Source organism: Macrobrachium nipponense, chromosome 12 (genome assembly GCF_015104395.2).
Source record: "Macrobrachium nipponense isolate FS-2020 chromosome 12, ASM1510439v2, whole genome shotgun sequence".
Classification (NCBI taxonomy): Eukaryota; Metazoa; Arthropoda; class Malacostraca; order Decapoda; family Palaemonidae; genus Macrobrachium; species Macrobrachium nipponense.
In genome coordinates, this window is record NC_087205.1 from 23,754,516 (window position 1) to 23,766,409 (window position 11,894).

Genomic DNA, 11,894 nt, shown 5'->3' on the forward strand with positions numbered 1-11,894 from the left:
AAAAAAAACAGCATTTGTTTAAATTCACTCTTGATTGGAATGTATAATTATAAAGATCTCTTATTTTTGACATATGGGCTCTTCCTTAATTACTTTGAATTGTTTTCGTATTTTTAACTACCATCTATGTTTTTGTAAAGGATATATTTTCCACATATACTAAATGGAACTTAAAATGCTATTTATTCATTCTGAAGACACGTAAACTATACAGGTTAAAATCTAGAAGATAAGGATGACAGGAAAAAATTTAATTCTTAACTGTGAGACATGACTAGCGATTAGCTTTCTTCCATTGTCAGGAATGTAAGAATGCCTTCATTAACGTATTTATGGTACGACAGTTTATCCCTTCACGGTTCCTGGATAATTCCATATCATTCGGACATTCCGGTTTCTAATTTTGAAGAAGCTGAAATAAAATTTTGAACACACCAGATTTATTATTTATTTTCACTTGCTTATTATTTTTTTCTTTCCCTAGCCATCTCTGCTACGTTATATTTTTTTGGGTTATTTATATTGCTGTTTTACAACGGCGGTGTTGAATTATAATTCCCTCACGCATAAGCACTTGTTTTAGAATATTTGTTTAAAAACATCAAGACAGCCCTGAATACGTCTTCCTTTAGCGCCAGTTATAAGTTAATCGAACGATCAGCTTATTTAAATAAGTGTTTTCTAAGTGTATCTTAAATGTATGTCTGTCTAGGTTTATCTTAAATGTATGTCTGATGTTCGTTAAATGCAATATATTGCTTTTTTGGCACTCATTAAAAAGGAAATTAGATATTTTGTAAGAACTTTGAACCAAAGAGACAAAAACATTCATGATGTTAAATAATACATAGTATTTTAAAGATTACCTTCTAAACGTTTCACACTTGATATTAAATATACCTGGTCATTGAGCACGCCTGTTAATCCCCCCCCCCCCCCCCCCCCCCCCCCCCCCCCCCCTCCTCCCATTCTTGATATTTCATTCTCTCTTTCGTAGCTGCGGTCTACATACAAACAATCTTAATTCCCTCCTAATGTCAACAGAAACTTGCATAATGAGCACACGATGTCTCCTCGGATGGACTAATAAGTCTCTGAGACATCTTAATCCTTGTAACTCCTTGTAATTTCAGGGGAATGCTCCAATTCCTTCCTCCTCGTTCCAGGACGAGAATGGAAAATGGGTCACTCAGCTTGTGAGGTGGGCGCCAGAGAGATATATTCAAAAATAGATAAATATGTTGATATTGTATTTTGATTGACGACTCGCTATTTCGCCGAGGCTAGCATATGAGGCTCCCATTGGGAATTAAGAATCTGGAAAAAAAAAAAAGGATCATGATAGAGATCTCTCAACTATACTCTGCTTTTTTCCATCTGTCCATCCGCCTGTGGTGTTTTTGTATGGTAACACTGCGTCCCGGGCTTTAAATAGTTACGGTATCTGTAAGTTTTAGGTAAATAAAAGGATATCTGGGTGAACATTTGCAACTGAAAAGTGTTTTAATAATTTACTGTATGCGAAGTACACCGTTAATATTCGAAATAGGATATTATTATTGTTGAAAGTAAGCTGAATGTAACTATCTAAAGCCCGGGACGCAGTGTTACCATACGGAAACACCACAGGGGGATGGACAGATGGAAAAAATCAGAGTATAGAATGGGCTGCATTTAAGTGAAATCTATTCCTTGAAGCATGTCAGCTATAAAAGCAATAATCTAAAATCATGTACCAACGATTCATAGATCAGTTATTTCAACAAGAATGGGCCGCATTTAAGTGGAATTTATTCCTTGAAGAATGTCAGTTATAAAAGCAATATAGGATCTAAAATAGCGTATCAATGATTCATAGATCAATTAAGTGGTACGTCTTTGGGTTACGTCTTTGGCTTATAATAATAATATACTTACCTCCTGAGGTATTGCGTTGAGATCTGGCGGAAGAAGAGGAACTTTAGGCCCCCAGAATCTCCCATCCACTCCATAAACTTGAAGTTTGTACAGGAAGAACTCGTACACGTAAAGGTTGGATGCTGACCTTACGTTTTTGAAAGTAATTTGCAACCCTGAAGAGTTATTGGTATTCTGAAAAAAGATTATCATTATTCTTTTATTTATTCTACCTTCATTATAGGGAAATGCATTTTTAATAACTTGTTACTTATGATCTTACCAAATTCATGGACGTGGAGATGGGGGTGGTGGGGGGGCTATACATAGGTTTTGGGCGTGCAATCGTAGCTGAAGCCAGTGTGTGACTTTACAGCTTCCACAATGGAACAAAAATCCTGTATATTCTTCATTTGCTTTTCCGGCTGCTCTAGAAGCAAGAGCTTGTGCTAGTTTATTTTTTTTAATGACACCAACAACATTTAATTTGTAAGCAGAAGGTGGGTAAATGTAATACCTACTCGGAATGTCCTAGTAGATAGTTATTGTTTTGGGAAAATTGGTATTATTATTCTACTTGACCTTCAACAAGAAGATATGTTAAGAAAATAGAAAAAATATAGACTTATTGCGGTTACAGATGGCCTCTTCTTTCAGTAACAACAACAACAACAACAATAATAATAATAATAATAATAATAATAATAATAATAATAATAATAATAATAATAATAATAATAATAATAATAACGGGTTTAAAATTATGCAACTTTCTTATTTAACTAGACTTATTGAAGAGAGGGCCTTTCGACCTTCTACTACTACTACTACTACTACTACTACTACTACTACTACTACTACTACTACTACTACTACTAATAATAATAATAATAATAATAATAATAATAATAATAATAATATGAGATTCTACAGTTTCTATTTTTTTTATGCGATACATTCCGAATACGATTTGGCAACTTCATCTACGTTAAATTCCGTATCCTGTTTCCATCTGCTCCACAAAATGCAAAGAGAGAAACAGAAAGAACGATCTGGTCTAGTTCAGTCATCATTATCATCAGTATCAGCCTGGTAACTCACAAGGGATTTTTAAAGGCTTTCGGAGTGAAAGCGGTGGAGAGAGGCAATTACTGTACACCTAAGAGTGGTAATAATAATGATGATGATAGTAGAGAAGGGTATTTTTGGAAAAAACAGTCTAATTCATGGTTAGCCCTACCTTTTTTTCGTGTAAACTCTTCTTAGAGGAAGAAAATCTTTGCCATTTACTTGGGCTACCTTGTCCGGGCCTACCTGGAGCCATCCCAAAACCTGTATAGACGAGAGAGAGAGAGAGAGAGAGAGAGAGAGAGAGAGAGAGAGAGAGAGAGAGAGAGAGATTGAATGCAGTTTTCAAAGAACTAGGCATATAATCGTATTGCAAAAAATAGTTTTATTCTCTCCGTCAGAAAATATTTAAGTAAGAATTACTGCTGGAAAGCAATTCTATATATTACACAAGATACTTCTCTTGGATCTAAAATTGATTTTGATTATATTAGCCATTCATTTATTCTTTAAGTGTATATATATATATATATATATATATATATATATATATATATATATATATATATATATATATATATATATATATGATATATATATATAATATATATATATGAGCGAGAGAATTACTGCTAGACAGCAATTTTATATATAGCACAAGATGTTTCTCTTCGATCTAAAATTGGTTTTAATTATGTTAACCATTCATTCATTCTTTGTATGTATATATATATATATATATATATATATATATATATATATATATATATATATATATATATATATATATATATATATATATATATATATATATATATATATATATATATATATATATATATATATTATATATATATATATATACTATATATATATATATATATATATATATATATATATATATATATATATAATATATTATATATATATATATATATATATATATATATATATATATATATGTGTGTGTGTGTGTGCGTGTGTGTGTGTGTGTGTGTGTGTGTGTGTGTGTATTGTACAGATAAATAGATATGTAGGTATATAAAAAAACTTACCCATCCAAGAGACTTTCTTGTTTACGAATTCTTTGTTGCAGTCTTCACTTCTATAGTCTGCTTCGCCAAAGATTTTTAAGGCTTCTCTGCTTAGCACATACCCAGAGCCTTTAAAGGTATTATTTTATTATATTAGAAGGTAGTTACATCAGAATACTCTAATGCTTAATGGTCATATGATTAACACAAGTTCTTTATTTAAAGCATTTTGTTTAGTATAACGAATTCAAGAAAAGAATTCCAGAATACCAAACTTTTTTATAATGGTAAGGTCATGTTAACTTTCTTATTAAGAAAATGGCCGTAGGTTGAAAAAAAAAAAAAGCAGTACGGGAAAATATTACGAATGAAGCTAGATTTATATAGTATGATTAAAATCTCTGAGGAATAACCATGGCAGTGTTTAGCCACAGGTCTATATATCCCATTGATAATAATGAATAATTAGAAATAGGATAAGAAAGTGGAAGAATGAATGAAAAGGATTATCATATTAATTATGAAAACAAATAAATATCATAAACCACACCTGTTAATGCACAGTTGAATTGGCCATTCTCGTGGCTGTCCTCCGTCAAAGCGATGGCAAAGTTTTGGTCGTAATTCGTCAACGCATTCCTGAGATTCTCAACAATGACGTAACTGCAATGCAGATGCATACTTTGAGAAGTTTGTGTTGGATTTCTCTTCGACGGTAGACGACTTATGGTCGTAGAGGGAAACTGTTCGTTCGTTAAGCCAATTAAAGGGGCGGCTGTTCGGTTATTAAGCCATTTAAAAAGGAGGCTTTTTGGTTGTTAGGCCATTTAAAGGGTGGTTGTTCGGTTGTTAAGCCAATTAAAGGGGCGGTTGTTCGGTTGTTAAGCCAATTAAAGGGGTGGCTGTTCGGTTGTTAAGCCAGCTAAAGAGGGTGGCTGTTCGGTTATTAAGCCAAATAAAAAGGCAGCTTTTTGGTTGTTAGGCCATTAAAAGGGTGGCTGTTCGGTTGTTAAGCCAATTAAGGGGTTGCTGTTCGGTTGTTGAGCCAATTAAAGGGGCAGCTGTTCAGTTGTTGAGCCAATAAAAGGGGCGGCTGTTCGGTTATTAAGCCAATTAAAATGGCGGCTTTTTGGTTGTTAGGCCACTTAAAGGGTGGCTGTTCGGTTGTTAAGCCAATTAAGGGGTTGCTGTTTGGTTGTAGAGCCAATTAAAGGGGCGGTTGTTCGGTTGTTGAGCCAAAGGGTTGCCTGTTCGGTTATTAATCCAATTAAAAAGGCGGCTTTTTGGTTGTTAGGTCATTGAAAGGGTGGCTGTTAAGTTGTTAAGACTATTAAGGGGTTGCTGTTCGGTTGTTGAGCCAATTAAAGGGGGGGCTGTTAGGTTATTAAACCAAATGTAAAGGTGGCTTTTTGGTTGTTAGGCCATTTAAAGGGTGGCTGTTCGGTTGTTAAGCCAATTAAGGGGTTGCTGTTCGGTTGTTGAGCCAATTAAAGGGGCGGCTGTTCGGTTATTATGCCAATTAAAAAGGCGGCTTTTTGGTTGTTAAGCCATTTAAAGGGTGCCTGTTTGGTTGTTAAGCCTATTAAAGGGGTTGCTCTTTGGTTATTAAGCCAATTAAAGGGGCAGCTGTTCGGTTGTTAAGCCAGCTAAAGAGGGCGGCTGTTTGGTTATTAAGCCAAATAAAAAGGCGGCTTTTTGGTTGTTAGGCCATTAAAGGGTGGCTGTTTGGTTGTTAAGCCAATTAAAGGGGCGGCGGTTCAGTTATCTAGCCAGCTAAAGAGGGTGGCTGTTCGGTTATTAAGCCAATTAAAAATGTGGCTTTTTGGTTGTTAGACCATTTAGAGGGTGGCTGTTTTGTTGTTAAGCCAATTAAAGGGGCGGCTGTTTGGTTGTTAAGCCAATTAAAGGGGCGGTTGTTCGGTTGTTAAGCCAGCTAAAGAGGGCAGCTGTTCGGTTATTAAGCCAAAAAAAAAGGCGGCTTCTTGGTTGTTAGGCCAATTAAAGGGTGGCTGTTCGGTTGTTAAGCCAATTATGGGGTTGATGTTCAGTTGTTGAGCTAATTAAAGGGGCGGCTGTTCGGTTATCAAGCCAATTAAAAAGGCGGCTTTTTGGTTGCAAGGCCATTTAAAGGGTGGCTGTTTGGTTGTTAAGCCAATTAAGGGGTTGCTGTTTGGTTGTTGAGCCAATTAAAGGGGCGGCTGTTCGGTTGCTGAGCCAATTAAAGGGGCGCCTGTTCAGTTATTAATCCAATTAAAAAGGCGGCTTTTTGGTTGTTAGGTCATTGAAAGGGTGGCTGTTCGGTTGTTAAGCCTATTAAGGGGTTGCTGTTCAGTTGTTGAGCCAATTAAAGGGGTGGCTGTTCAGTTATTAAGCCAAATAAAAAGGCGGCATTTTGGTTGTTAGGTCATTGAAAGGGTGGCTGTTCGGTTGTTAAGCCAATTAAGGGGTTGCTGTTCGGTTGTTGAGCCAATTAAAGGGGCGGCTGTTCGGGTATTAAGCCAGCTAAAGAGGGCAGCTGTTTGGTTATTAAGCCAATTAAAAACGTGGCTTTTTGGTTGATAGACCATTTAGAGGGTGGCTGTTTGGTTGTTTAGCCAATTAAAGGGGCGGCTGTTCAGTTGTTAAGCCAATTAAAGGGTTGGCTGTTCGGTTGTTAAGCCAGCTAAAGAGGGTGGCTGTTCGGTTATTAAGCCAAAAAAAAGGCGGCTTTTTGGTTGTTAGGCCATGTAAAGGGTGGCTGTTCGGTTCTTAAGCCAATTAAGGGGTTACTGTTCGGTTATTGAGCCAATTAAAGGGGCGGCTGTTCGGTTGTTGAGCCAATTAAAGGGGAAGCTGTTTGGTTATCAAGCCAATTAAAAAGGCAGCTGTTTGGTTGTTAGGCCATTTAAAGGGTGGCTGTTCGGTTGTTAAGCCAATTAAAGGGGTGGCTGTTCGGTTGTTGAGCCAATTAAAGGGGCGGCTGTTCAGTTTATGAGCCAATTAAAGGGGCGGCTGTTCGGTCATTAAGCCAATTAAAAAGGCGGCTTTTTGGTTGTTAGGTCATTGAAAGGGTGGCTGTTCGGTAGTTAAGCCAATTAAGGGGTTGCTGTTCGGTTGTTGAGCCAATTAAAGGGGAGGCTGTTCGGTTATTAAGCCAATTAAAAAGGCGGCTTTTTGGTTGTTAGTTCATTGAAAGGGTGGCTGTTCGGTTATTAAGCCAATCAAAGAGGGCGGTTGTTCGGTTATTAAGCCAATTAAAAAGGCAGCTTTTTGGTTGTTAGGCCATTTGAAGGGTGGCTGTTCGGTTGTTGAGCCAATTAAAGGGGCGGCTGTTCAGTAGTTAAGCCAATGAAAGGGGCGGCTGTTCAGTTGTTAAGCCAATTAAAGGGGCAGCTGTTCGGTTGTTGAAGCCAAATAAAGGGGCGGCTCTTTGGTTGTTTGGCTATTTAGAGGGTGGCTGTTCAATTGTTAAGTCAAATAAGGGGCGGCTGTTAGGTTGTTGAGCCAGTTAAAGGGGCGGCTGTTCACTTGTTACACCATTTAAAAGGCTGGCTGTTCGGTTGTCAAGCCAGTTAAAGAGGTTGACTAAAGTCAATTGAAATAGCAAACATCTCCGTCCTCTCTGTATGATAATACGTTTGAAATATATTTTCAGTATTGTATGGATAGGTGGAGGAAATTGCATATAAAGGACCAAATTAAGTGATTGCTACAAAACTTCACTTTAAAAAAATACATAACAGTTTCCGAACGTGAGTTTAGAGCGAAGTATTCGCTGATAATCAGCGAACGGTGTCTTTGTGCTTCGTAGTTAATTTTAAATTCAGTGCTAGATCATAAACATTTGTAAAACAAGTTGTTGTTAAGGAGCAGCGCTTTCGGGAAATTTGTTTTCCTATCTTGTCACATTCATAGAAGAATTATTGACATTTAACTATCTTAAAATCTAGTCCATATACAAATTCTTTAGTCAAATATATCCGCACATGATGAATTTCACCAACTAAGAAAAGTAAAGTCATGCGTATAAAATCCTTTAAACGATTAAATTTACAAATTTATCTGCTATATCGTTTGCTCCTGAAAGACTAAAATTAAAAAAAAAAAAATTGAAAATACATATATTTTTTTTTTAATGCAATTGTCCTACGCTACTCACGTGTGGCTGTTGGTTACGTAGAACCATTGGTAATCCAGGAGGTGATTATCGTGGATGTGTCTCAGCAGCGTTCGTGGTCTGTCCCGAGGGAGACTTTTACCCTCCTCCGATATGCTCATCGCTATCGCTCCCAACTTCTTGTCTTTGGGGGAAACAAATGAAGACGTATGACTTTGGAAATACAAAGAGGACTATGTGAAAAAATTAGGATAGTTATGTGTACAATAGACGATTGCAACTGGTGAAAACGTAAAGAGGAATTATTTAAGTAAGATAAGGATAATCACATGTAATCCTTGTAGAGGTTTATGCACATATATTTAGTAAATTTCACAGAATATAAAGTTTCAGATACATGTTGGAAAACAGTCCGAATTTTCTAGACATTATTATTATTATTATTATTATTATTATTATTATTATTATTATTATTATTATTATTATTGATTATTATTATTATTATTATTATTATTAGCATATATATATATATTATATATATATATATATATATATATATATATATATTTTTTTTTTGCTCTATCACAGTCGTCCAATTCGACTGGGTGGTATTTATAGTGTGGGGTTCCGGGTTGCATCCTGCCTCCTTAGGAGTCCATCACTTTTCTTACTATGTGTGCCGTTTCTAGGATCACACTCTTCTGCATGAGTCCTGGAGCTACTTCAGCCTCTAGTTTTTCTAGATTCCTTTTCAGGGATCTTGGGAGCGTGCCTAGTGCTCCTATGATTATGGGTACGATTTCCACTGGCATATCCCATATCCTTCTTATTTCTATTTTCAGATCTTGATACTTATCCATTTTTTCCCTCTCTTTCTCTTCAACTCTGGTGTCCCATGGTATTGCGACATCAATGAGTGATACTTTCTTCTTGACTTTGTCAATCAACGTCACGTCTGGTCTGTTTGCACGTATCACCCTATCCGTTCTGATACCATAGTCCCAGAGGATCTTTGCCTGATCGTTTTCTATCACTCCCTCAGGTTGGTGCTCGTACCACTTATTACTGCAAGGTAGCTGATGTTTCTTGCACAGGCTCCAGTGGAGGGCTTTTGCCACTGAATCATGCCTCTTTTTGTACTAGTTCTGTGCAAGTGCCGGGCTTATCGCTTGCTATGTGGTTTATGGTTTCATTTTTCGTATTGCACTTCCTACATATGGAAGAGATGTTATTTCCGTCTATCGTTCTTTGAATATATCTGGTTCTTAGGGCCTGATCTTGTGCCGCTGTTATCATTCCTTCAGTTTCGTTCTTTAGCTCTCCCCTCTGTAGCCATTGCCATGTGTCATTGCTGGCTAGTTCTTTAGTCTGTCTCATGTATTGCCCGTGCATTGGTTTGTTGTGCCAGTCCTCTGTTCTGTCTGTCATTCTCCTGTGTCTGTATATTTCTGGGTCTTCGTCTACTTTTATTAGTCCTTCTTCCCATGCACTCTTTAGCCACTCGTCTTCACTGGTTTTCAGATATTGCCCCAGTGCTCTGTTCTCGATGTTGACGCAGTCCTCTATACTTAGTAGTCCTCTCGTTCCTTCCTTTCGTGTTATGTATAGTCTGTCTGTATTTGCTCTTCGGTGTAGTGCTTTGTGTATTGTCATATGTTTCCTGGTTTTCTGATCTATGCTGCAGAGTTCTGCCTTCGTCCATTCCACTATTCCTGCGCTGTATCTGATTACTGGCACTGCCCATGTGTTTATGGCTTTTATCATATTTCCGGCGTTGAGTTTTGACTTGAGTATCGCCTTGAGTCTCTGCATATATCCTTTCCTGATCGTGTCCTTCATCTCTTGGTGTTTTATATCCCCTCCTTCCATTATTCCAGGTATTTGTATTCTCCTGTCTCATCTATGTGTTTGATGTTGCTCCCATCTGGTAGCTTTATCCCTTCAGTTCTCGTTACTTTGCCTTTTTGTATGTTGACTAAGGCGCATTTTTTTATTCCAAACTCCATCCTGATGTCCCCAGATACAATCCTTACAGTCTGGATTAGGGTATCTATTTCCTTAATGCTCTTACCATACAGCTTGATGTCGTCCATGAACATCAGATGGTTGATTCTGTTGCCTCTTTTCTTGAGTTGGTACCCGGCATCCATCTTCTGTAGTACTTTTGTCATGGGAATCATGGCTACTACGAAGAGTAGTGGGGACAGTGAGTCGCCCTGGAAGATCCCTCTCCTGATATTAACCTCTGCTAGTCTTATTCCAGAGCTTGTAAGTATTGTATTCCAGTGCGCATTGTATTTTTGAAGGAGCGATGGTGTTTCCTCTGCCCCATATATTTTCAGGCATTCTATTAGCCATGTGTGTGGTATCATGTCGAAGGCTTTCTTATAGTCTATCCATGCCATGCTTAGGTTGGTTTTCCTTCTCCTACTGTTCTTCATTACCATTTTGTCTATCAGGAGCTGGTCTTTTGTGCCCCTACACTTCCTTCTGCAGCCTTTCTGTTGGTGGGGGATTGTGTTTGTCTCCTCTAGGTAGTTGTATAGCCTTTCACTGATGATACCTGTTAGTAACTTCCACATTATTGGTAGGCAGGTTATAGGCCTGTAGTTACTGGCTATATTCCCCTTACTCTTGTCTTTTTGTACTAAGGATGTTCTTCCTGTGGTCATCCATTTGGGTGCTTGGTGATTTGTGATACAATGCTGGAGCTGTTCTGCTATTCGTGGGTGTAGGGGCTTGAAGTTTTTGAGCCAGTATCCATGGACTTCATCGGGACCTGGGGCTTTCCAGTTTGGCATTTTCTTTAGTTGGTGTCTGACTGTGTCTGTCGTGATCTCTGTGAATCTTTGTTTTATTTTCCCTGTTTCTCTTCCTTGACTTCCTGGAGCCATGTTGCATGTTTGTTGTGTGATACCGGGTTGCTCCCCATATGTTTTCCCAGAGTCTCTTACTTGGTTCGGCTTCAGGAATTTCTGGGTGGTTGTCTTCCCCTCTTAGTTGGCTGTATAGTCTTTTCTGGTTGGTTCCGAATAGTTTGTTCTGTTGGTATCCCTTATTCCTGTTCATGTACCGTTGGATCTTATGTGCTTTGGCCTTAAGCCTCTGTTTTACATCTTCTATTGTGTTGTTTAGTCCCCTCTCTTGTACTTTGTATTTCTCGTTGAGTTCCTCCCTTGTTTTCTTGCTTCTTAGCCTTTTTTCCTGCCATCTCTTTCAGTTTACTCAAGTCAGATCTCATCACCATGATTTGCTTTTCCAGGCGCCTTTTCCAAGGAGGTTGCTGTTTTGGTTTCTGTTGGGTTGGTTGTGTTGGTGGCGTTGGTGTTCGTGTCCCCATCAGTTCTGCTACTAATCTTGCTCCTGCATATACCAAGTTATTTGTTTCTGTGATACTGGTGGTGTGTATTATGCCCATTATTTCATTGACCTCACTTGTTTTCTTCCTTAATTTCTTGGTGTTGTAGGCGTTCATGGAGGGGATCTTTGTTCTCTCTGTATCTGGCTCCATCCATTGTCTAATCTTTTCTACCCATTCCGTCCTCTCTGTTACTTCGTCGTGTCGTTGTTTGTCGGTTTGATACCTCATCCCCCTCCTGTTCGTCTTCTGGGTGGCATCGTCTTATCAGTTCGTTCTTATCGTGTAATTTGTTGTCGTGTGACATTTCCCTTTCCAGTTCTTCTCTTTCTGTTGGGGAGAGCCAGTTCTTTTTCTTTATGCTCCTTACTTGGTCTGCCAGCCTCTGCTCTGTTTGGGGGGTGTTTTCCTCTCATTCCAGATGTTGACCAACCTTCTTCTA

The 11,894-nt window shown here is 38.0% G+C and overlaps 1 protein-coding gene across 1 annotated transcript in view; it reads right to left on the reverse strand.

Annotated features, from left to right (window-relative positions):
* Positions 1 to 1,269: 1,269 nt before the first annotated feature.
* The window catches only part of LOC135224755 (uncharacterized), a 22,391-nt gene continuing 11,766 nt past the window's right edge, over positions 1,270 to 11,894 (reverse strand). Inside the window, exons 2-6 of the mRNA XM_064264082.1 lie at positions 8,137 to 8,278; positions 4,549 to 4,661; positions 4,020 to 4,127; positions 1,918 to 2,072; positions 1,270 to 1,317 (exon numbers count right to left, since the gene is read on the reverse strand). Coding sequence (XP_064120152.1) covers positions 1,270 to 1,317; positions 1,918 to 2,072; positions 4,020 to 4,127; positions 4,549 to 4,661; positions 8,137 to 8,278 — 566 coding nt within the window. The remainder of the gene's footprint in view (positions 1,318 to 1,917; positions 2,073 to 4,019; positions 4,128 to 4,548; positions 4,662 to 8,136; positions 8,279 to 11,894) is intronic.